General features: G+C 41.3%; 1 protein-coding gene across 3 annotated transcripts in view; it reads right to left on the reverse strand.

The window, feature by feature from the left end:
• The window catches only part of MRC2 (mannose receptor C type 2), a 142,326-nt gene extending 117,527 nt beyond the window's left edge, over positions 1 to 24,799 (reverse strand). For 2 of the 3 annotated variants that reach the window (XM_039348178.1, XM_039348177.1), the window contains exon 1: positions 24,503 to 24,799. In XM_039348178.1, the coding sequence (XP_039204112.1) occupies positions 24,503 to 24,605 (103 nt within the window). In that variant the 5' untranslated portion in view covers positions 24,606 to 24,799. Of the gene's footprint in view, positions 1 to 11,440; positions 17,161 to 24,502 lie in introns of those variants that run through there. The other variant, XM_039348179.1, reaches the window with a different exon arrangement.
• Positions 24,800 to 26,667: the final 1,868 nt, after the last annotated feature.

The raw sequence follows: 26,667 nt of genomic DNA on the forward strand, positions 1-26,667 counted from the left end.
TCTGTTAACTCTGTTTTGCCAATAGAGTTACAAAATCCTCTAAATACTTAGGGGATCTTCTGGCTCTCTGTGACCTCCTAACCTCTGGGTACCTGCCAAGTACCCCTTGACTGAGGGGTGATGCGTATCTGTCCCCCTTATTACACCCTGGTGGTTCCCAAGGACTGTGTTCCAATGCCTGGCCTGCTTGCTTGCCCACCGGGCTCGTCAGGCCAGGGCTTCTTTCCTTGTTTGACCTGGTTGTCCTGCCTAGCTGCAGGATCTCTGGCCCCTCTAAGTGACTGTCACTGTTGGGCGATTCTGTACAACCTCCAAGGTCCATCCAAGACCTGTCAGGAGGTTGTCTGTCCCCTGGTTCCCTTTCTGTCCCCGGGCTTGTGGGGTTTTCAGTGCTGTCCCAAAACTCAGTTGTCCCCTGAGTGAAGTCAGAGGTGTTGTAGTCGGGATTTGGTTCCTCGACCACCTCCCTGTATGTTTGCCCCCTTCTAGGGACAGGGGTAGTGTCAGGCCAACTAGAAGGAGTGTGTGCCAGCTCTCTTGCGGGAAATGGTTTATTGGGATGCTCCCGGGTATCCTCCCTGACTGGAGTACTGAGTGATGCGGGTGAGTAGTGATTATGCCCCTGGGGTGACTCCCTGGCTGGAGTAGGCGTTGATGCCTGATATCTAGTTGAGCTCCTTGAATTCCTGTTTGGAGCACTCGCGGAATCTTGGGATAAGCTGTCTGTAGCTTCCTCATTAATGATGGGCAGCAGCCCATACCCTTCCCTTTGCCCAAAGGGGTCCCCCTCCCCCCCTGGAGAAGACCCAGGAGTCTCAGTGGGAAGGTCCCGTCTAGGGCGAAGCTGGTCAATGTGTCGACGCAGGACATGACCGTTGTCCAGGGACACCTCGTAAGACAGAGGACCTGTGACCCTGGATATAGCAGCGGGGACCCATGAATGACCAGGCCCGTAATTACGAGTCCAAACCAGGGCACCCACAAGTAGTTGTCTAGGTGCCCTGGGGTGTGTGAAAGAAGAAGGCAGTCTATCCGGATGCAACCGGTCAAGCTTGGTAGTCAGTTTGCGCCCCCAACGAAGTTCAGCTGGGCTCCTCCCCGTAGAAGTGGACGGTGTAGTGCGATAAGAAAGGAGGAAGTCAGCCAACCTGTGATTCCAGTCTCCGTAGGTAATTTTCTTCAAGGCTTCCTTGATGCGAACCATGCGTTCAGCCATACCGTTGGTGGACGGGTGGAAAGGTGCAGAGGTGGCATGACGAATCATGTTAGCCTGTAAGAAGGCTTGGAATTCGGAAGAAGTGAATTGAGGGCCGTTGTCAGACACGAGGACGTCTGGAAGCCCGTGTGCAGCAAAAATCCCCCTCAGTACTTGAATAGTCTTTGCAGCGGTGGTGGAAGAGACAGGTACAACCTCAAGCCATTTTGAATGGCTGTCAACTAGGACCAAGAAGAATTGACCCTGAAAGGGCCCAGCGTAGTCAATGTGCACCTTAGACCATGGAGACTGTGTTTCCTCCCATCTATGTACAGGAGCTTGGGGCATTTCGGGGCGCGAACGTTGGCAAAGGTGGCATGCGTGCACCTTGGCTTCAATGTCTCTATCTAACCCAGGCCACCACAAATGGCTGCACGCAAGCGCCTTCATGCGTACAATGCCAGGATGACCCTCGTGGAGGGAACCTAAGACCCTAGTCCTCATTGAGGTAGGGATGACAACTCTGCTTCCCCAAAGCAGACAACCCTGGAAGGTGGACAACTCGTTCCTTTTAGACCAGAAACTCTGAAACTCAGTGCCAGGACAGCTCTCTGGCCATCCAGATAAAACCCAAGAAAGGACACGTGAAAGTGTGTGGTCTGTGCCTGATTCAGCGGTTACATCCCTGGCATTTAAAGGAGACTCGGGCAAGGCCTGAATGGAGAGGAGATTGGTAGCTGGTGCAGGGTCAGCTTCTATTACCGGCAGGGGTAACCTATTGAGGCCATCAGCATCGCCCATTTCCTTCCCAGGTTTGTGAATTAGGGAGAAATCATAGGCAGAAAGAAAGATAGACCATCTTAGCATTCTGGGGGAGATGATTTGGGGAGTTTGCTTACATGTGGTAAACAGCCCCAACAAAGGCTTATGGTCAGTGAACACCGTAAAATGCCTGCCATATAAAAAATCATGGAATTTTTTAATTCCAGCAACAACAGCTAAAGCCTCCCTGTCTATTTGAGCATAATTACGCTCGGCAGAAGACAAGGTTTTGGAGTAATATGCAACAGGAACCTGAGTTCCATCTGACCTGAGGTGGCTTAGTACAGCTCCAACCCCATAAGGAGAAGCATCACAAGCGATGCACACAGGAAGGGATTCATTGAAATGTGCAAGTACACTGTTAGAAGTGAGTAAGGCCTTGACCTCATTGAAACTTGCTTCATGTTTTTGTGACCACTGCCACACTGCCTGTTTGTCCAATAGCCTGTGAAGAGGCAGCTATACTAGCCTTACGTGGAAGAAAGGAATTGTAGAAATTCAGAAGGCCCAGAAAAGCCTGTAGACTTTGGCCTAGGAGCATGCATAATAGCTTTCAGTTTGGATTCAGCAGGGTGAATCCCAGTAGCATCAATTTTGAATCCCAGAAAATCAGTAGAAGGCACCCCAATTTTAAATTTGTCCTTCTTAAGCCTGAGGCCCGTTTTCCTGAACCTTAACAGGACAGCCCTTAATCTTTCAGCTAGATTGTGTGTAGAGTCTCCTGCAATTAAGACATCATCAAAATAGGGGCAAACCCCTGGTATACCCCGTAGCTTTGGAAAATTCCAGGAGCGACATTTACTCCAAATTGTAGCCTCTTCACCTTGAATGCTCCTCTATGGGTCACAATGGTCTGAGCTACAGCAGCATCATCATCAACAGGCAGCTGTTGATACGCCTGAGCTAGGTCAAGCTTTGCAAAAACATGCCCCCCCTTGAGGGAGGCCAGAATATGACTGACCACAGGAACAGGATAGGCATGTTGCTGCAATGCCTTATTCAGAGTGCATTTGTAATCAGCACAGATGCGAATGTCCCCATTTGCCTTGAGAGGCGTGACAATGGGGGTTTCCCAGGGACTGGAGTCAACAGGTTCTAGAACTCCTTGCTGAATCAGTTTGTCCAACTCAGTGTCAATTTTACCTTTTAAAGCAAAAGGGACCCTTCTTGCTTTAATTCTAATGGGAGTGACAGTGGGGTCTAGCTTTAAGGACACAGGGGGTCCTTTGTATGTGCCCAGCTGGGGGCTGAAAACATCTGCAAATTCTTTGCAGACTTCTTGTAGGTCAAGTGTTTGCAGACTATTGAGCCCTGTGACGTGTATTCCCAAGGGCCTCAAACCAATCGAGTCCTATGAGACTCGTTCGTTCACCCCCTACTACTATTAGATCTAGTGGACCTTCAAAATCCTTATACTGTACGTTAAGGGTGGCCTCTCCCTTAACACACACTCTGGAGTTTTGAAAGTCTGTTAACACAATGTCAGAAGGCCTCAGCTTGGCCTGAGTTCCACTACCGGAATAAATCTTCCTAACGTTTGCATGGAAATGATTGAAAGTGCAGACCCCGTATCCAGTTCCATAGCCAATGGAACCCCTTGTAGCTTCACCTTAAGTGACAGCTTTTTCTTAATGGGCTTGTGTGTGCCTGTCCTATAGATGCTTCTTCGCGAAGCGCAAAACCCCACCCTGTTTTGGCTGGGAACCCTGGTACCTTTCAGGCGCAATTCTTCCTGAGGTTGTACCTTCTGACGGCCCAGGCACACAGCTGCAATGTGTCCTTGTTTTCCGCATGCCCTGCAGATAGCGGAGCGGAACTTGCAGTCGGTTCTCTTGTGGCGACCTCCACAACCGATGCAGTTGGGGAGAGCTGAGGAGCTTCCTTTTTGTTTCCCTTCTTTTGTGGGGTGTAGACGGTCCACTTCCTTGTCAGGATCCTCCTCAGAGTTCCTTTGGACTTCTTCCTGGTGCACGGACGCAGCATCTGGACTGTTTCTGATCGGCCGCATGTTTTTGATGGCGCCGCCCGCTGCTTCTTCTGCGGTGACCTCTCTCAAGGCATCTTGGAATGACAAGTCCTCCTTGGCAAAAAGTCTCTGTTGTAACTCTCTATGCCTTAGACCGCATACAAATCTGTCCCTCAGTCGTCCTTCAAGGTCTTTGAACTCACAATGTTTGGCGGCTTTCCTCAACGCGGCGATGTACTCCTTGGCCGATTCTCCGGGTCGTTGATCCCTCTGTTCGAAGGTGTGGTGCCACGCGATGACGGACAACTTGGGCTGGAAGTGCTCCTTTAGTAGCTTTTTTAGATCTGCATAACTGACAGAGTCTAGAGGAACAGGTGCTGCAATGTTCTCAGCGATTTCGAATGCGTCTTGACCGCAACACACAGCAGGGTGGCAGCCTTTAAACTATCTCCCCTTACTTGATTTACCTTGAGATAGTTTTCCACCCTGGCTGCGTAGGATTCCCACCTCTCCGGATGTGAGATGTCGAATTCCAAAAGCCTTCCAATTTTTGCCATTTTGTAGAAAGGAAGGGTCTATCAGCCAGCCTACCCCCGATGCTCACTGGATTGGCGGGTAGCTGCCGAGTCAACGCTGTTCCTGCCGCTCAGGACTCACTCGGGTAAGCTTATACCTTTCTTCTGTTGATGTAAGGCATTCCACCTTCGTCGCCAGTGTTGCGTCCTTCGCGAAATGGCAAGACACGAGAAGCAGTTGTAGTTCTCAGGAAACTTCTTTATTTCAGTTCAGCATACTAGGTACAAGACGCCGACAACGCCCAGAACTCCCGGCCTCTTTTATAGGCCATTCCTGGGTCAATCTGCAACTTTTGGCGCGCCAGCACTTGCACATGCGCACAAGTACTGGCGACAGCCTGTCTGGTCCCGGGCAGCTTGCACCTGCCCAGGACCGCTTGCAATGCCCCGAGCCTGCTTGCACAGGCTCAGGACATAACAGCACCCAAAAAAGCTAATAAAATCCTTGATTGTATAAACAGAGGCATAGAATAAAATCATGTGAAGTATTAGTACCGCTTTATAAAATCTTAGTAAGACCAAACCTGGAATACAGCATCCAGTTTTGGTCGCCATATTAAAAAAAGATGTTGAGCCTTTGGATGATTAAAGGCCCGAAGATTCAAACATATGAAGAATGTTTACAGTAACTATGTATGACTAGTCTAGAGAAAAGAAGGACTAGGGGTGACATGATAGCAATATTCCAGAATTTGAGAGCTGCCACAAAGAAAAGGGGGTAAACTTATTTTCCAAAGCACCAGAAGGCAAGAAAAGAAACAATGGAAACTAATCAAGAAGAGAAACAACCTGGAATTAAGGAGAAACTTATTAACAGTGAGAACAATTAACCAGTGGAACAGAATGTGTAGGTGCTTCATCACTAGAGATTTTTTAAGAAGAGCCTGGACAACCATTTATCTGAAATGGTATAGGGTCTTCTGCTTGAGCATGGGGTTGGACTTGAAGACCTCCAAGGTCCCTTCTAGCTCTATACTAATTGATTGATTGACCACAATTAATACTGATATAATTTTTAATACTTTAAATGTTTAATACTTTAAACATTTTAAATAATAGAATTATTATAATTGTTAATTATATCTCATAAATATTACTGTATTGAAATTTACATTGAAACAATACAATGCATCAAGACTTATAACATTACAATAAAAGGGAAAAAGAAGCAGACAATAAATATGAAATAGAGTCTTAGAATATAGAATGGGGTTGAAAAAGATCTTTGAGGTCTTGATGTGGGAAACCCTAGATTCAACAATCCCACATCTGTAATCAAACTTTTCGGAAAGGAATGACCAAGTCAGTCTGATGAGAGTAGGGACAATTATTGAGAACAATATATAGTACTTTGATTGCAAATAAATATATACTCTCATAATGCTTTAATTGGTATTTTAGTTCAAATGTCCAGTGATGACTAATGCTATGATTAATGTTTTTGTCTCAAACTGTTTTTTTCCAAGAAAATTCCTAGCAGGATTGCTGGCTAGTAATATGCTTTCAGAAAAGATGAGTTCTGAGACAATACCTTTTTTTAAAAAAAGTTAAGCACTTTTAGGATCTCTTTTTTTTAAGCAGCAAAAAAAGAAACATAAATTCCCCTTCCAAACAAAGGCAGAGAGCACGTTTTAAGAAGAGTTAGTTTTCCCCAACTTGCTCTATATTCTTAGCTTTGTGGTTTTAGAAACTTTCAGGTCACAGTAAGCTAAGTCAGCAAAAAGTGTGATTGAGCCAAAAAAACAAACAAAAAAAGTATCAATTTACTCTAAAAACAAAGGGCTAAAGTTGGAAAATTACAACTTTCAGAACTTAGAAAATTACAGTCCAAAAAAGTTTCATGACCTTTTGCTGAAGAGAAAAAAAGAAAAATAGTCATCAGTTACCTGGTTAATAAAGAATTACTAAAAAATAAATACCTGATTAGTAAAATCTTGGATCTATTTGGAACATGTTTCTTCTGATTATTTGATCTATTATAGTAAAATTCATGTCTTTAAGGGAGATGAAAACTTTAATAGATGAAGTACAACAAGAGCAAGCAAGCCTCCCATTGTACTCAGATAGACTCATTGTCTAAATTTCAGATGTAAGCTCAGAAAAATTTTAACACCTTCCCCTCCCCGTAACTATTTTTCCAGTCCCTTCAAGTCCAAGTTACAGAAATGGGAAAAACTACACTTGGACATTATTGCAATTGTGCTATATTAAATTTCAATGTATAACAATTTTACAGTTCTTATAGGGGTAACCATTTACACCAAAGAATCAAAATTAAATAACCTAGATTAAGCAAATGAGATGATAGACCCTGAACCAAGTCAGTTAAGTACAGCAGCCTGTACCAACCTGAAGCGTTTCAGAAATGTTAAGAATTGTTATTTGTTTAGGATGAAAGGAGCAGAAGAGCGCTTGCCATGCACACTCATTTTCATAGCAAATTCTCTTGCTACAAATACTGATAATGCTATAAAAATGATCAAGGAAGTAAATACCATTTTCTTTTCTAGACAGCTGGATGATAATTCCCTGATGAAAGTTTACAGAACAGCTGCTGTGCCTCAAGGCAATTATTTATGGTATTTTGCAGAACAGCATCATAATCTCATCCTGATTAATATTCTAATGAAAATACTGAGTGAAATGTTGCTGTTCTCAAAGGAGATCAAAATTCTGAAGTATGTCAGAGAACCAGATTTAATTTTTTTCTTGACTATCTTATGGGAGCAAAAAAGTCAGATTCCAGCAGGCTCAGGACACGGAAAGCTTAAATGTGGTAGTTGCAAACAGACACCAACCTGCTTTACTTTATTAAAATCTATCATACAAGGAACCAAGTTGAAACAGTTATAGCTACCTACCACTAACATAATTTTTCCATAGTGGTTTAGGTTCCAATAAAAGGGCCCAGACACACCCCAGAGAAATTATGATATTGGCAACTGCAATCACTCTGTTCAGATGAAATGCTGTTTCATCTTCCTTGACACACAATGCAGTGTTGTCACACACTTTGTTACATCTGAATCAGGAATACCCAAATGTGTTGCATAGGGTGACCTCAAGCCTGATACTACATGGAGTTCACCTTGGGGGATGATGTTTGGGAGCCCTGAATTCAAGCATCTGACACCTCCAATCCAAATATAACTTTTCATCAGCCCCCAGAATCACTTATAAGAATCCAAGTGCTGTTGGCTGTGGATTGAATACAACAGGCCTCTAATTGGATGCAATTAGGTATATTTTCTTTCTGTAGAGGAAAAAAGATAACATACTAAATGAATTTAATTATAAGATAAGCCAAGAACACTGAAAATTTTTGACTGGAATAAACTCAGCAAAATGATTCCTTTTGTCTATTTTCCCCATTGTTTTTCTTTTTTTTTATTTTATATTTGAGGATATAGTATGACTGGACTACATTTTTCACTCTTTAGATTTTTTTAATATATGTAATGACAGCAGTTCATGCAGATAAGAAAAAAAGAACATAAAAGCATAGTGTAAGATTATATACAATAATATAATAATGCACAATTTATAGAAATAGAATTAATTTAGATCTTTTGACAAGTGAAATGGTAATGTTAACAACAAATCATAATGGGAAGTGAAGAAAAGATTGTTAATGAAATAAGTAATGGAATGTCTAAAAGTGAAACAGTCTAAAACAGGGCTTTTCAACCTTTTCACCATTGTGCCACTTTTAGGATATGGCAACATCTGAGTACCACCAGTCGCCTAGGTGTCAAATACTTGATGACCCAAAAAAAAAGGAAAAAAGTGATGAAGTACAGGTAGTCCTCGACTTACAACAGTTCGCTTAGTGACTGTTCAAAGTTACAATGGCACTGAAAAAAGTGCCCCCCCCCAAGCCACAGCCGAGCAAGATACCTGCCTGCCCGCCCGGCCGCACTCTTCCTCCTGTCCGAGGTTTTCATTGTTGTGAGCATTTCTGTTGAGGATTGGCAGCAGGAATAGGGTAGGGGGGTGTTAGATTTTTATTCTCCCTCCCTCTGCTGGGTGGTTGCAGCAGGTTTTGGTCACTTCACATAATCCTGGGACACTGTGACCGTCATAAATATGAATCAGTTGCCAAGCATCTGAATGTAAATCACAAAACCCTGGAGATGCTGCAACATTCCAGTTGATCGACGCTTCTTGTCGGCTCAGCAGAAGTGCCAGGATCAGTGCTGCTTTCCAGATGATTGGTGCTTCTTCAGGATTCAGCAGAAGCACCAGGATCAGCGCCGAGCTCCAGCTGGAGCCTGGCGTTGATCCTGGTGCTTCCCCTGAGCCCTGACAGCCCTGCAGCTCCAACTATCTCTTGCTCAGGTTTGTGTGGTGCTGCCACCAGTTCTGCTCATTCCCCTCCCCCGCTACCACTTTTCTAGGATGGTCGCATACCACCTGTCAGGTGCCAATGTACCACAGGTGGTACCCGTACCACTGGTTGAAAAGCCCTGGTCTAGAAAACCTGATAATGAAAGTAAAGGAAGATGAGAAAAATGAGGGGAAAAAATGAAGGAGTAATGAACAGCATTGTGGGCCACAGACACAAATTAACTAGTTAAATAGATTGGATTAAAGAAATTCCCTTTCTTTCACAGGAGCATCCATTCAGTATTCACTTTTTTGGGGGGAAAAGAACGTATGAATCCAATTCATTATAGAAATTTAACATAAAATCAGGAGGTATCCCAAAGTAGTAGAAAAAAGACAGCAGAATGTTGAGTACTAAGACTTTTTATGCTTAGTTACCATTAAAATGGTACAGCTTTTAAAATAAACTATTTTGCTTCTTTTGTCAAAACAAAGTAATAGAACTTAGAAATAGATGACCAGAAGAATTGTTAAATATGAACTTAATCAAGTAATTGGATTAATAGTTGGGGGCAATATGCTGACACTGTAAACTGCTCAGAATGCTGTAATGCACTATGAGGCAGTATATAAGTCTAAGTGCTATTGCTATAAAAGACAAGTAAATTTGTGGCTATAACTTGTATCCTGATTCAACAGTTCACAAAACCTATTAAATTATATTGGAGTTGAATGTTATCACATAAATAGATAAACTAATATGTACTAAAATGTACTAGAATAGAACTAGATGTTTAATATCATGAGACAATTGAAGCTGACAAATTATTCACAAAGGAAGTAAGAATACTGTAAATACATTATCTCCCCATTGTTATCCAATAATCTGGAAGCAAATGCCAGTAATGGCCATTTTCCCTGCCCATGTAGATTCCTTAAGTGGTTTAAAATTCATGACATTAAAAAACTTTTTCCAATGGAACCAACTCTGCATCCTTTCACTGCAGGATTTTTAATCCACTTTTTAACCTGTTATTTGGTATAATTCTATATAAGTTGCATATTAGAATTGGAGGTAAGTATGTTGTTTGGTCCTATGTTTTATTTTTATTTTGTTTTTTTAGATGTATTGATTGTAATTGTACAGCAGCCATTATATTTTAATGTAATGTTGAATTAGGAAGGAGGGAGGGAGGGAAGGAAGGAAGGAGTAAAAAGATCTGAAGCATGTTCTTGAACAAAGAAGATTCACAGCAACTACAAGTCCTCTTGTAAAACTTACTTTATGTTAATTGTCAGTTTATAACAATAAGGTTGAGAAGAGTCTCAGGTTTTACTGATTAATATCCAAAGATCCCTGTGTAATTTACTCATTTTCAAAACACAGTGTTATGATCCGTATAGTATTTATTATTTATTCATGTACCCCAAATGGTAACGAAGAGAATGTACCAAAGCCCTAACATAAAAATAGTTTTTTTACTTACTACTTAGTTATTATTCTTAATTAATAATTACACTTTGATATTATCTAGAGAGACATTTCGAGATCACAGAGTGAATAACCTGGCCTAGAACTATTAAATCAGAAGAAAGAATAGCCTGATAATCCCATCCTCTTCCCTTGAAATGATACTGAAAAATCAATTCTACAGCATAAAACTGCCTCACTCTGCTCTACAACAGAATTTCTCAACTTTGGTAACTTTAAGACTCAGCTTCCAAAATTTCCAGCAGCTCAAAAGTAAAGAAATATTAGCCTGATCTGGATTCAGGTCTTCACACATGCAAAGCAACTTAATCTTCCCCTGCCCTCCATGCCCCTTGTTTCAAAATAATTGTATTTCTCTTTCATATGCATAGAAAGTGTTTTAAACTCTTCCCTGGACAAGATTATAGATCTGGAGAACAGTTTCTTGAGGTTTAATGCATCACCAAATTTAAGAAAAATCTATGTTGTGGTTCTGTAAATTTATGTTCTAATCTATTGGATTTTCTGCTAAGAAAAAAAATACATCCTCATTAACTTTCCAATTCCCCTTTCAGTTTTAATTAACTGATTTCAGTTACCATAGCAGGATGAGAAAGGGCTGGAAGACAGAGCAGCACTAAAGACATTTGTTTAGATCACCCACAACAATCTTACATGCTACTATAAAGAGATGTAAGTGATCTTCTAGATGAGTTGATGGTTTATCACTCCAGAAACACAGCAAGGCCTGACAGCTTCCTCTAGGAGCAGCACTAAAAGGAGAATCAAAATGGATGGGAGCTTCTGGGAGCTTCTTCTATTGGTTTTCCTCTATTCTTTGCTCAGGAAAGGACAGGAATATAAACTCAAATCTGCCTAACAAAGACGAAGGAATATACAGTGCTCCTAAACTACTACAAATTTATCCTTTCTTAAATATCTCTATGGGGAAAAAGCACATTTCCATATTTTGTAAGAGTTTATGGAGCCAAGAGAATCTTCGCTTGTCATTATTTGGGCCTGGGCCCTCTTCAGGACAGAAATTCTAAAAGCCTTTTCAACCTGGAAAGGGGCGTTGGTCTTACCTGAACGCCTTTTCTCAGCGTGATGATGGAGAATCCACCAAGGGGTTAACTTCGTCTTCTGCCCATAGACTAGTCGTCAAATTTTGCTCCGCCTCTCCTCCTGGGACCTCCCTGCCCCAGTCTCGACGAGGCGAAAGCTAGTTGGCTATGTTTTCTTGTGTTGACTCCATCCTCTCCCCTTATAGGATCTGACTGGCCTCAAGGGTGGGCGTGGATTCTCCACTGTCACACTGAGAAAAGGCGTTCAGGTAAGACCAACGCCCCTTCTCCAGCATGACAAGTGGAGAATCCACCAATGGGACATACCAAAGCCTCACTGTCCTTGTGGGTGGGATGCCATCTAGGCCTGTGTCCCACTCTCTGATACTATGCACTGGAGTACTCCCCTGCCAAAGGAGGCCTCCGCAGATGCGAATCTGTCTAATTTGTAGTGTCTTATAAAAGAGGAAGGCGACGTCCACGTCGCCGCTCTAATATTTCTTCAATCAAAGCCCGAGTTGCCCATGCTGCTGAGGTTGCAGCACTGCACGTGGAATGTGCAGTGATTCATCTGGGGACCATCAAGGACTGTCCTCTGTATACCTCCGCTATACACCTTTTAATCCATCTACCGATTGTGGATGCAGTGACTCTCCGACCTCTTGTGTGAGAATGGAAGGAGACAAACAGTGCTTCTGATCTACGGAAGGGTGCCGTTCGCTTGATGTACTGCTTTAAACTCTGCGAATGTCTAAGGTGTGCCACTTGCGCTCCAGTTCATGGGACGGTTTGGGGCAAACGTTTGATAGCATCACCTCCTGTGCTCTGTGAAATAGGGAATTGACCTTTGGAACGAAGGAAGGTCCAAATGTAACACCACCCTGTCCGTGTGGAAGATACAAAGGTCCTCCCTCACTGACAGGGCTGCTAGTTCTGAGATGCGTCTTGCTGAGGTAACAGCGACTAAGAAGGGGACCTTAAGGGTCAGGTACAGTAGGTCACAGGTCCTGGCAGGCTCAAATGGAGGTAAGGTTATGGCCTGTAGGACCTTAGGTAGATCCCAGGAAGGGTATCTGTGTACCACAGGTGGCCTACTGTCCTACACAGGAAGTCTACCTGGCAATTGGCTTCTCCTGAGATGTGCTCGGCCTTGATGGAGGCTAGGTTATTTTCTGCCCAGGTTCCCAGCGCTTGTGCTTTGTTCATGAGGGTCCTGGATCGCGTGCCTCATCGGTTGACATGCGCTTTGGCCGCCACGTTGTCCATGAGTATGAGCACATATTGATGCGCCACTGTGCTGTGGAAGTGATGGAGGGCCAGGTGTATGGCTCTGAATTCTAGGCAATTTATTTTGTGCTTTAGATCTTTCTTTGACTATTGACCCTGTACTAGCTGTGATTACAGGTACGCTCCCCAGCCGAATAGGCTGGCATCCGTTGTAAGGGTGACTCAGTTGGCTTCCCTGAACAAGTGTCCCTTCCCCATTTCTGGGGAGGACCACCACTGGAGCGACCTCAGGACCTTTGGTGGCACCTTCACTCTTCGGTTTGAGGAGCCTATCTCCATTCTTTGAAACGGAAGTAGGAACCACTGGAGCTCTCTGGAGTGTAGCCTTGCCCAAGGTACGATTGTGAGGCATGACAACATCTTTCCTAACAGCTGTGAGAGTGTAGCCAGTGTTGAGGACCATTTCCTTTGGATGAGTCTGACCAGAGTTTGAATGCTGCATTGACGGTCCTGAGAGAGATGGACCGTGCACTTTTGTGTGTCTATGACAACTCCCAGATGAAGAAGATGGTTTGAGGGCACGACTCTTCTGAAAATTTACTGAGAATCCGTGGTCTTGAAGGGTTTTCAGAGTCAGTGCCAAGTCTGACTGTGCTGTCTGGACCAATGAGGATTGGATGAGAATGTTGTCCAGATAGCATTGGATGCACACCGGATTGTTCTCAAGTGTGCGGCGGTTGTTGCCAACACCTGGGAGCTGAAGAAAGTCCAAAAGGTAGGGCCCTGTATTGGAAGTGTTGACCCGTGTGGTAGAACCTGAGGAACCTCTGGTCATCCAGAAGTATGGGAATGTGAAGGTAGGCCTCCATCAGATCTATGGACGTCAGAAGGTCCCCCTTCCTGATGCTTGCTAATATCGAGTGAAGGGTTTGCATTTTGAATTTTTTGTACTTCAGGTGTCTGTTCAGACTCTTTAGGTCTAGTATTGCTCTCCACCTCCCTGAATTCTTTGGGATTATGAATAGGATGGAATAGAATCCTTGTCCTCACTGATCTCTTTCTACCGGTTCTATAGCCTGAATGTCCAGGAAGTGTTGGATGGCCTCCTTGGTGAGGTTCTTCTTAATCAGATCTTTTGGAGATGGGCAAGGAATGAACTGGTTCGGGGGTGTTGAGAGGAATTCTAGGGATAGGCCGAATCTGATGGTATTTAGGACCCAGAGGTCAATGGTGGTAGCTTGCCATTTGTGAGCAAAAAGGGCTAGCTGGCCACCAATGAGGGGGCCCTCGGGCTGTCACTTGGATCTGCAGTAAGGACGCCCCCTGGTTCCTCGAAAGGGCCGCCTTGCTTGGGCCTGTTGTCTGAACCTGTCCCTGTTATTGTTTCTCTTACCTTGACGGTCCGATCTGGGCTGATAGGGAAGGGAAAAGGTCCCCTTATCCATGCCTGCATCAGGTCGGAAGGCCGATCTGCAGGAATAGGAGGGAGCTCCCCGCTCTGTCCTCTTTGTCAGGTGGGCCAGGGATCTTGCGTTTGTCAATTAGATAAGGGTCAAGCACCTCGCCAAAGAGCTGGCCGCCCTTATAGGATGCCGCCACTAAACGCCACTTAGCTTTCATGTCCGCTCTCCAATGCTTGAGCCACAGCAATCTGCATGCACCAGTGTTGTACGCTATTGCTCTGGCAGAGAAATTGGTTGTGTGTAAGGAGGAATCCGACATGAGCTCCACTGCCGCCACTAATCTTTTTAAATTCTGGTGAGTTTTCTCTTCCACTGGGAGAATACTCGACTGGAGTTGGCGCAGCCAAAGAAGAGATGTCCTGGTGAAAAAGGACGTAGTGATGCTTGCCTTGATTGCCCAGGCTGAGGCCTGGTGTGCCCTGCAGAAGATTAGGTCCATCTTCTTTTCTTTTTTTTTTATTGAAAATTTTAAAGTTTTTACAAATAAGAAAGAAAAAAAAAGACAAAAAACAAAAAACAACCCTAACCCACCCACCCCAACCCTCCTTTTCTTTTGATTTCATGGCCTCCGCTGCATCCCCAGCTATCGGGGGTGGAGAAAAGAGGGTTACAATGGGTTCATCTATTATTGGCACTTCTATTATCTCTGATAGTGCCAGATCTATGTTGAATATTTTCTTGTCTGCCCCCCCATTGGGAGGAAGGAACCCAGTGCCCCCATGTTGTTCTGAACAGAATCAAAGAAGAGAGGTGGGCAGGGAACAAATTGTTGGGTATAGGTGGGCTGTGAAAACACTTCGTTGTTTGTGACCTTACTAGTTGAGGGATTGGTGGATGTTCCTTTCTGCGGAATTGGGGGCCTCTGAATATTTGCAGTGCCACTGGCATTATGTAGCAGCATCTTGAATAAGGATGGATTAAACAAGCCTACAACGGAGGAGGATCTGGAGATACATCCTCTTCGTTGGACAATCTCTGATCCGTCAGCTCATGGTCCTCCGCAGGAGACCTCCTGCCTCTGGAGGACCTAGAGGAGAAAATAGAGTCTTGGTACACAGAGGCCTCCTCTTGAGAAAAATGGGAGCCGCTCCTAGAGGCCACAGACCTTGTTCTGGTGTCTTGAGGAGGCCATGGCCTGTGCAACAGCCTGAGATATCAGGGATTGAAGGTGTTCTGAAGACATTGCTCCATGATTATCTGAGCGACGGATGCCTGCTTCTGAACCCAGATCTCCAGGCCCCTCACTTAGGGTAGAGCTGTTCCTCTGTTCCGCATCAGACTGTTTCCAGAGGTTCCTGGCTGGGCTTCCTTGTGCCAAAAATGTCCTCCTCCCTGTAATTGGGTGGCTCTAATTCATCTTCAGTGGAGTTTGCCTCCTTTTGGCTCGGGAGAGTTGTCTCTCTAGAGCCTGGTGATGTCACTTAGCCCCCTATCCACTGCTTTGGAAGACCTTTTGGCCAATATTGCCTTGGCCTTGATCTTCCCAGCCACCTCCTGCTTGGATGATCTCTGTCTTTTATGAGCAGGGGGACTGGTGGTGGCAGGGTCCTGTGCTGTTTGAACTGTGCTGGTATCTGCCATTCTTAACTGGAATGATTTACAATTCCAATCTGGTTCAGGGTAATTGTGAGTTGATCTATGTCTTGTGCTCTTCAATTATTACTATTACTATTATTATTTTATCTTATTTTTTAATTATTATTATTTTTATTTTCTTATTTTTTTAAATTTTTATTTTTTATTGTTATTATTCCTATGTGGCTAGGAAGAAGGACTGAGCTTGGGTGAAGTTGAGGTTGTTATTGGCTGAACTCGATCTCTCTCGTGCCTCCCTCAGCTGGATTTCCTGGAGTCTGCCCAAGAAAAAACAACTGTACTTGTATTCAGTGGAATATGGTCAGCGTGAATTGCAAGGAAGCCAAGGAGCCACAGGGAAACTCCAGGAGGGAGCTGCGGAGTCTAAAAGCCCTCTGCCAATCAGCTAATCCCCAGCTTCAGGCAATGGAAACAGCAGGAGCCTTGGAGCTCTTTAGCTGATTTAGGCTAAGAGCTGTGATATTCTTCTGCAGCTCACCAGCTTCGCGTGTGTCCTATTGTTCCCACGCGGCTCTCCAGCTTCCGTATGATCCATGGGAAGTTTAAATTGCCCACTGATCAGCTGTGCTAATGAATTCCGAATTTACTTCGGCTATCCTGGCTAGCCCTGTGGGAGGATTGTGTTGGGGGGGGGAAGGAGATTGTCTCTCTTTGTTCAGGGTCACACTTGGTGATTGGAAAATGGCGTCCGGTTCCTTGTTTGTCCGGCGATCCGCTGGGCTCAGGCCAGCCTCATGGTTGAGCTGTGATCTGGCAGCAGAAAGGGCTCAAACGAACAGCCGTTCGTTCTTTGCAGTTCTGCCCCCCTTGGATTGACCAAAATATCAGAAATATACGACCTTAAAGAAGAATCACTTCAGGAGTCAAGAATTCAGTCTAGTCGGGCTCAAGACTAGTCGAGACTGGGACAGGAAGGTCCCAGGAGGAGAGGCGGAGCAAAATTGGACGACTAATCTACAGGAAGAAGACGAAGTTAATCCATTGGTGGATTCTCCACTTGTCACGCTGGAGAATCTGATGCTGCTCACATGATAGGAATGGTCTCAGCAATCTCTTTTCAGCTTTCCTGCTGACATGTTTCCACTGAATACATTTCATCTTTTCTCTCACACACAATCATGAAAGGCAAAGACATACAGATTAAATGGCTTGCCTGCTCCCCACCACTCAAATCATTACTCATAAGTCATTTCTTTCAGGAATTAAACCATCTTCCAGCACACTTGCAAGTTAATTATTTATAACTGTAACATATCCTTCACTACCAAATGGCAAAAGCTTTCCTCCTTAAATTAGTTGCTGTTCTGTCCTCCTCTATTTACAATAAAAATTACTGGGGAGCTGTGCATCCTTCTATTCATATCCCTGAACTTAAACAGAAATCAATCAAAGCCCATCTGCATTTCCAACCTTCATCAACTTGGAGTAACAGCATTACCATCCATTCAAGCAGAACAAAGCTGCCTTTCTTGTATGAATGAAAATGAAAAGCTATAAGGGCATCTCAGAAAATTGCCTAGGCCAGGAGTTTTCAAACTTTGCAATGCCACAGTCCCCTAAAATGATACATTCATTTGTGCAATATCACCAACCATTAATAAAACTAATGAGTAAAAGATAAACAGTTTACTTTTAAAAATTAATGTTTAAACTAAGTATTTAATAAAACAATGATACAACTTTACAACTTATTAAAATAAAATATAAATTTAAAACAAATTTAAATCCACATTTTAATGAAAAAGCATAAGCTTGTTTACTTTTTCATAATCCCTGAAATTTGTTACATTTTTTAAATGGACACTCTCACTTTTCTCTCCATATTTACTTCGAATAAATTTTTACTCTTTATAGCAACAACTGAACAAAACACAACTCACAGTGTTGTGAGTTTATCAGTGCTTCTAAAAGATTCTTTAAGTTTTGTCATATATTTGAATAAAAATCTTTTATTTAAAAGTTGCTTTCTATATCAAACATATATATTCAATGCTTATTAGTATCTCACAATCAAATTGGAGGCAGGTGGAAAAGATAGTGCCAAAAGAATCAATGATGACTTCTTTTTAATCAATTGATCATGCTTAGATTACATGGATAATGAGGTGGAAGGAATGCATATAAAATTTAAAAAGAATCCAAAATTATAAGGATAGTTAATATCACTGAAATAAAATTAAAAATTACCTTTATAGGTTAAAGGAATTGGCTAAAAATAATTAATTTAACAGGGACAAATTCAATGTTATTCATGCATTATGTATTTTTGGCTGCGCCAACAGAAACATAGTTTCCAAATCATGGGAAATAATTGTTCAAGTTTAACCTGCTTTGGACAGATTCTACAACAAACTGGTGTGTACTTCTGAGAATTATACTTTAAGAAGAAACTGGAACACTTTCCGAGAATGACAATACAGGTAGTCCTCAACTTACAAAAGTTCATTTATTCATTTAGTGACCATTCAAAGTTACAATGGCACTGAAAAAAGTGACTTATGACCATTTTTCACACTTATGACTGTTGTAGCATCCCCATACTCATTTGATCAAAATTCAGATGCTTGGCAAGTGGTTCATATTTATGACAATTGCAGTGTCTTGGGGTCATGTTATTGGCTTGTGTAACCTTCTGACAAGCAAAGTCAATGGGGAAGCCAGAATCATTTAACAACCATGTTACTAACTTAACAAATGCAATGATTCACTTAACAACTGTGACAAGAAAAGTTGTAAAATGAGGCAAACTCACTTAACAAATGTTTCACTTAGCAACATAAATTTTGGGCTCAATTGTTGTCCTATCTCAAGGACTACCTGTACAGATTTTTGGGCACAGAATCTAAGTTCTATCAAGAGAGATGAAAAGAACTTGGAATGCTTCATCTTGTGAAGAAAAGAAAAATGACAGGAAAACATCTTCATTTACCTAACAAAATATTACAGATCAAGTCTCATTCCCTATTAATCCACAATACAAGACATATAATAATTGATTTAAATTATAAGAAAAATGATTCTAAATGAATGTTAGAAGAAGCTCCTAACATTAAGAGCAATCTGACATTGGAATCAAATGTCCAGAGAAAATTGAGTTCTTCTTCATGACTGTATTCATCGGGGAGACAGGCAATATTTTGATGAAGGTATTATAACAGAAAGTTATTCAATAATCTAAAATGCCATTTCCTATTCTATCATTCTAAGCCAACTATACAGGCAATAGAGTACAAGGAACCCAATTTTCAATAAGAGTGTGGTGTGAATGACCCTTCCTTCTATTGACACTATCTTCCCCATCCTAATTGGGTCACACCTACCTACAGGACCAAATAGTTTAGCTGTAAGCTTTATGGGAGGATGAGTTGCAGGAGAATGTGTGGCAATGAAATTATGTGATAGCAGAGGCTTCCTATGGTCAGCAAGCTCTGGGTGGCCGCACGTGCCTTACATGGTTTGAGATTACTATATCAGATTGACTGTCTTTGCAATAAATTATCATCAAATTACCATCTCTCTCTAATCCCAGCACTACCCTTGTATCTTTTTGAAGAGTAAACACCTGAGATTACTTGAAACATGCCAACAATCCTTATATTTAGGAGTTCATGACACTTATTTTATAACAACTTCACCAGCATCTATTTTGGAGAAAAGTGACTTATTTCTATAAATTCCATTGAGGGTTTGGGTTTTTTTTTAGTTTAGTACTGACTGGGAATGTCTTTACAAAGGTTTTGATGTGAGTTTTTCAGAACCTACTTAGAGATAATCTGCAGATGAATTTGGAATCTTCTGGACGTAAAAAACTGAAAGGTTGGTTAAATTTAAAGTGTCTAAAAACTTGGGCTCAGAAAGTGTATAAGTGTGTGGGGGAGGGGAGGAATGACCTTTCAAGTAACTATTTTCACAGATAGGTTTTCTTCATATCTTGGTGGTGGTTGAAATTTAGCTGATTGAGGTAACAGGAAAGGGAATCTTCTGCAGCTACACCAAAACTATAAAATGTTTGCCCTGGAAAAAGCATTTGCCCACTGCCTTCATCACTGAATAAAAGTATTTTTATTACTACAGTATTTTGTTACTTTAAGATTTGTAATGAGCTCATTCTGTGTATTAGTTCGGGTTTTATTTACATAATCATTACAAAGTTTCATTTTCTGAAATAACATGCAACATACTTTCTTATAGGTAACACTCTTGTGTGACTTACAGTAGATGCCTGAGTATTCCTATTGTGCTATCTGTTAAACCAGAGGTCTCCAACCTTTTGGGCACCAGGGACCAGTTCCGTGGAAAGAGTTTTTTTCCACGGACTGGGCAGCGTGTGGTTTTGTGTGCTACCTGCTTTCCACAGATGGGGCTTTGCTTGTTTGTGTGGACCTGTTGCTGGCATGCTCTGGCCCAGTACCGGTCCATGGACCGGAGGTTGGAGACTTCTTGTTAGACTTTGCCTAATTAACTATGTTTGCTCCATCTATCTATTTATCTTTATAAAACTACCTTTTAACATTTTTTAATGCTCTCAGGTTGTTTCAGTGGGGAAAATCTACAATATTGGAGGGCATTTTGATGTTTATGGATGACATCTTTATTTATAAATTTATTAAATGTTACTGGCTGCAATAGCCATTTGGTAACTATAAATAGAAATAATATACAAAATGACCATTGTTAGGTTAATATCTTTATGAAGGCTGTACCTTTTGACAGAAAACCACTGAGAGTTAAATAGTGCCAAATAGATCCTGGAAATGAATTGAAATTGTTATTTGGAAACTTGGAAGTCAGTTCGTAAGTGGACTTTGAATAGGTTCATAAACCCATCATAGCTAAGAGATAATTTTTGGCAATACTGTAACTGTTTCTAATATCTAGCTACAATTCATAAATCAGACAGATTTTGTATAAATTGAATTTGCAAAATACTTCAATAGCAGCTCCATATAATAGTAATCTAGATGTGATATATATATAGTAATATATTATTACAGAGAAATGTATTATTCATTTATTTAAATGTAGATTTAAAGAAAGCATGTGATGAAAACAGTAGAATTGAATTAGGCAATCAGCAATGTGAAGTTGATTGCAGAAGACAATCATAGTGGCATAAAATGGAAATAAAACATGAAAGTACAAACCATGCTTATAAAGTTGTTCAATCTTAAGAAGGAAGTAACACAATAATGTATGATGTCCCCTTAATTATATATTTGTGGACAAAGTATATGGAATGACAGCGGTAATAGTTTGAGAACAAAAGTGTATGCAGACTTTTTTCTATGAAGATGACATTGTATAGCAGATAACTGAATAGTTTGCAATGAATCTCAAGACAGATCACATGATGCAACAAAAAGTATGCACCTGAGAAATAATAAATGAAAGAACAAGCAGTTATGTTTTCAGGTAAAATGGATTGAATAAATTCAAACTATACATAGGTGGCAAAAAGCTAGAATAGACAGATAAATTAATAAAGCCTTATGGAGAGGTCAGTTCCATCCCTTCTTATTTTCCAGAAGTCCTTCATGACTTGGTTTGGTTATTAGGCCTGAAGTCTCAGGGGACTGGATGTTAGTATAAACTAGTTTTAGGTATGTTTCCTTAGCTGATGCTTTTAATTTCTTTGGTCTATTATATTTTTTTGCATTCTGCATAATGTCTGAAATAGAATAGGTAGGTTTTATAGGTATTTATGGAAGAAGTCTGGCTAGTCCATGATGAATGCATATCTCTGACCATGGCTATCAATGGAACATTCAGAATTAAAGCAAAGTCTTGATTTCTGTTACTGTACACTGTGACCCTGAGAGATCACAGATTTTACCAAGAGCTAATTTGGGCACTATAAAATTCTGAACCCTAAATATGAACAATCACACAATGACTAAATAGTCTAGGCTATTATTGCCCAGAGCCATTTGCTACGAGATGGGTGGCAAATAAATTCATAAATAATAATAAATAAGTAATTCATAAATTATTCATATTCATACACACACACACACACACACACACACACACACACACATATATATATATATATATATATATATATATATATATATATATATATATATATATATATTCTTACAAATAAGAAACTGAACATATTTGCCATTTGTAATTCAAGGACAATTTGACCAGGAGGTGGGGGAATTGATTATTATGCAATATCCAAGAGTACTTAACAAAATATGGTCACGCTCTGAGATCACCAGCAGTTTTTTCTCCAATGCTGCCTTCATCTCACTCTCCTTGCATATGAGTGAGACTTGCTTATGTTATTGTTCATTGTACTGATATTTAAAAAAAAAAAATTCTTGTTATACAGCTTCTAAGTGTATAAATTATATAATGCTTCACAAAACATTACTTTGGAAACAAAGGCAGATAATCAATAACAAATGTTATCAAAGATGTGTTTGAGAAGCACTGAGAGATATATGCATATATACCCTGCTCTCTGGTCACTAGCCAACTTCCACTTTGGCTATTTCTCTCCCAGCATTTCCCCTCTCCATTGATGTTTTGTTTCTTGAGTTCCAATCATATCTGTCACCTCCTCTGTCCTTTCTATTTTGACTTTCTTCGGTGCCCTCACCAGTAGATATTTCTCCACGGAGTGGTGATGTGCTGAAAGGAAAACCAACTAAGAAGACCAACCATCACTTTACCTATAACATGTGCACACTCAGAAACAGGACAAGAATATTCAAAAGATTCAAGAGAAACAGAATAGGGATTGACAATTGGAACAACAACAAAAAATTGCTACTCAAAGAAAAGTGGAGTAAGGGGGAAAGGGATATATCTTTTGGTTCTCTGAAGAAAATTTAATCTAGCCAGCATGATCAATGACCAGAGGTGCTAGTCAGTAGGAGTTCTGCAACATTAAAGGCCCCAGTTTGATCACCCTTGTTTTGTGCTGTAGTGTAAAGGGAAACCTGAATATGATTTTAATTGCTATGAAAGCAGGTCTTTGTTCCCATTCATCACAAAGGAAAATGTAAGCAATTTCTAGGATTGAATGGAATCTTGAAAGCTCACAAGAAAATGGGATAAGGAAAAAATTGTGATAATACAAGTAGTCCTCATGCTATTATCATTCATTCAGTGACCATTTAAACTTATCATGGCCCTGAGTAAGTGGTACTTACGATTGGTCCTTGAGGTTCCAGCCATCGCAGCAGTCACATGATTGCAATTTGGATGATCATGTCCCAGGGCATCATGATCATCACCTATGACCTTCCTTGCCAGTTTCTCACATCTCTTCCCACTTAACAGCCTGCACACTCCTGGGGCTACATCAGCATCTGGGACTGCCTGTTGCTAAGCAATGCAATCAGGTGATGTTGTGCTTTATGACTGCATTGTACAGAAAATCCAGTCCCAATTGCTTTCTTAACTGAGGACTACCTGTATTGATATTTTTCTTATCTGTTTCAATCAGAATAATTATTTAGTTACAACTTGGTTTTTCTATAACTTTGGCACTCAAATAGAGCAATTTCTGACTGGATGAGAGTAATTCCTACAGCATTCATGGCTACAGATATGTACATTATTAAATATGCATATTAAATATTAAATATATGTATATATATTTAGATATGTGCTAAACGCACATGTCTAAATAGATATGGCAAATGGAATCTCCTCCTTTAAATTGTAATATATGTTAACTTGTTATTATTTCAATTCTTTGCCACAAACAAGATCATGGCTAATTTTAGATATATATCACAATGCAGTGCTGTTGTTTTCATTGGTTTATTGATCAGGAAATAGGCTGGAGTGAGAGCAAAAGCAATTTTTTTAAAAAAATGCCATTGAGCTGTCTATGGATTGGTCTATTAAATTTGGCAAGAAAAAATAAAGGGGAAAGGGATAAGAATAAAATAGACATTAAGCATTTAATACAAATCTTGGAATCCATGTCTCTCATCCACCTTCCTCTCCAGCACAATTGTCTAACATCCAAATTCTTTGTTTTGGGGGGGAACTACTTTGATGCAGTGTGAGTTTTAGCTCTCCCTCAGACATGAAAGCTGGCTAATAGTTCCTTCTCAGTCCAACCTGTCTCACAAGGTTGTTACTATGGGGCAAATAGGATGAGGAAGTAATGTGTAATGTTTCCTGTCCTGAGTTACATATAAAGTAATAAAGGTAGGGTAAAAATCTAGTAAATAAAATAAACTCTTGCGTTTTCTGCAAAAGTTAACTGGCATGAAGTGATGTAACTGTACGTGGGTTTTATTATGTCTGAACACGTTGAGAGTAGAAGAGCTGAACTGCAGTTGTCATAGAGTGAAATCTCCAATTCTAACTCTGAGAATTGGGATTGCAGTTTTATGTGCCAATTTCCCTTCCTAGAGAATTTGTTCAAATGCCACTGGGACATTCTGGAAAGTAACTCTTCCAATTATAGATGGCTTTTGTTGCTGGTGTTGTGGTTGGAGGGGGGCAAGAGAAGCAAGTTTAAAAAAACAGCCTGTTCATCGGGCCAACCAGTCCCCACCCTTTGCCATTCCAAGCCACATCTGGTTTCATTCAGGTCTCTCCTTCCTTTACCAAACGCAGGCACACACACCCAAATGCCCTACAACTGTCCAACAAAAAAGGGAGAGGGAATGGTGGGGAAATTTGCTAAATCAGTGAGGACTCAGAATCCTACTCCTTTTTTTGAAAAAGAAATGCAGGATGTGCTAAAATCGCCCTCTCCCCAACCCACACTCATCTCAACACACCGCAAGTTTGGAAGGAGCAGGGGGGGAAGGGAGTATACCTGAAGGAAGAGCATAGAGTCCGACCTCAAGCACGAATAGGATGCCCAGGGTGCAACTTAGCAGGCGAGGCCGCGTCGAAGAGGGGGGTCTGGAAAGCTTCATCTCGGACAAGGTGAGGAGAAGACAGCTCGATGAGGCGCGGTGGATCCTCTCTCCTCTTTTTCCTCTAGAATCCTGCGGTTCCCGTCGCCGTTCTGTCTGGACGCAGTAGCTTTCCACCTCCAAACCCTCCTCCCGTTAGGAAGGTGATGGAAGAGAAAGACGGGGAGGTGGGAGAAAAAAGACAGCCCCCCCCGAAGCCCCTCCCTGCCCTCTAAGAATTCAGACGCTGCGTCACGAACACCACTGGCTGCCCAGCCAGTTGTGGGCGGAAGGGAAAAGAAGGGGAGGGGGTTGTGTGAGGGAGGAAAGCTTTCTTTTAAGACTTCCAAAGTGGAGGCAAACTTTCAGCGGTTTGGCAACCGGGACGATACTAAGCGGGATTGCAACACGTTGCAAACGGGGTGGGGGAAGGAGAGAGGGAGAAATGGTCGATCCTTTTGGAAAGTTTCTTTAGAGAAAAGAACCGTATCTCCTCTCTCCCTCCTTACTTTCAAAGGAGCGACCACCTCCACATTAATTTTTGCTCCCGCGTGTACTCTAGCATTGTGCGTAGTGCAACGTGTACGCGTACATGCCATGTCTTGTTACATAGCCTTTTAAAGAAAATGTAAACAAAATCGTATGGCTACACCAAAGGGAGGGTATGGAATGGGGTAGATTCTGTTTTTACCTTCGCTACCACAAAAACCTGTGCTGCTGCCATTCAATAACTCCATCATTATTGTATATAAGGCATACATTTCACCTTAAAATATGTTATCTAATTTTGAAGTGATGAAAATATCAGAACCATCAATTTCTCATTTTTAACATAAAGCATGTAGTCTTTATCACTATTTTCTGTAAGTGGTAATTATTTCTCACTATCAGGAATGGAAATAAGATAGACATGTCTTTCCGATAAGGAAAGACAAACATGGCTGCCTTTGGGTTGAAATGAAGTTTAAAAATACTGGAAGATACCAAGTTATGCACCCTGACCCAGATTAGACCTATCTATAAAGTCACAGCTTTTCCTCCAAGCCACATGCAATCAGTAAAACAAAAATGAGACCCACAAGGTGCATTTCTCAATGTTAGTCACCTGAAGAAGTGGACTTAGAGACTACAAGCTTATGATATTAAAGACATGCCCATATAGTTTTGGTAGCAATAGGAAAGTGATTTGCAGTTCCTGAGGGGAAGAAGATTTTTTTTCAACTTCTCAGCTTAACATATAGGGCCCCTGGTATATTGGATAACTAAGGTTTTGCTCCCTGAGCACTTTTGGGTGTCTCTTATAAATGTTTGGTTGCTATTAATCACAAAAATAACCTGTAATTTAACCTACATTTAGTTTTATAGAAATTTTCTGTTTTTGCAATGTACACTCTTTAGTACTAATTGGATATGCTGCACACATGAAAGAAACATGAAAACATGGAACTGTTGAAGCACATGCAGTTCACTAAATACAACTGGGATATCTGTAGTGATCTAAAAATAATGGTTCTGCTGCTTGGAATTCAGCTCAGATAGACCAAGTAATGTTGTTATATGTGTGAATGAGATGTTACATGTTGAAAGAGACAGCCTTGCAAGAGATTCATTTTATATTAAAAAGAAAGCCGAGGTGGTGCAGCAGTTAGAGTGCAGTACTGCAGGCCACTTTAGCTGACTATGTTCAGCAGGTCAGCGGTTCAAATCTCACCAGCTCAAGGTTGACTCAGCCTTCCATCCTTCCGGGGTAGGTAAAATGAGGACCCAGATTGTTGGGGGCAATGTAAAAATATAAATATATATATATATATATATATATATATATATATATATATATATATATATATATATACATACATTGCTTGCTGGTGTACACCGCTTAGAGAGTGCTTGCACTTAAAGCGGTATATAAGTCTCATAAATAAATAAATAAATGGCCATGCTAAGCCGACAAAGATATTTTTGCCTCTTTTTCACATAAAACTTGGACTAATGAATAATTTTATGAAAGCAATAAACAAGGAAGGTGAAGGTTTTCATTATTTGAGACAGATGTTTCCAAGAATAACTGATGCCAAGATTA

Source organism: Crotalus tigris, unplaced genomic scaffold (genome assembly GCF_016545835.1).
Source record: "Crotalus tigris isolate CLP2741 ecotype Arizona unplaced genomic scaffold, ASM1654583v1 scf7180000018124.1459596, whole genome shotgun sequence".
Lineage (NCBI taxonomy): Eukaryota > Metazoa > Chordata > Lepidosauria > Squamata > Viperidae > Crotalus > Crotalus tigris.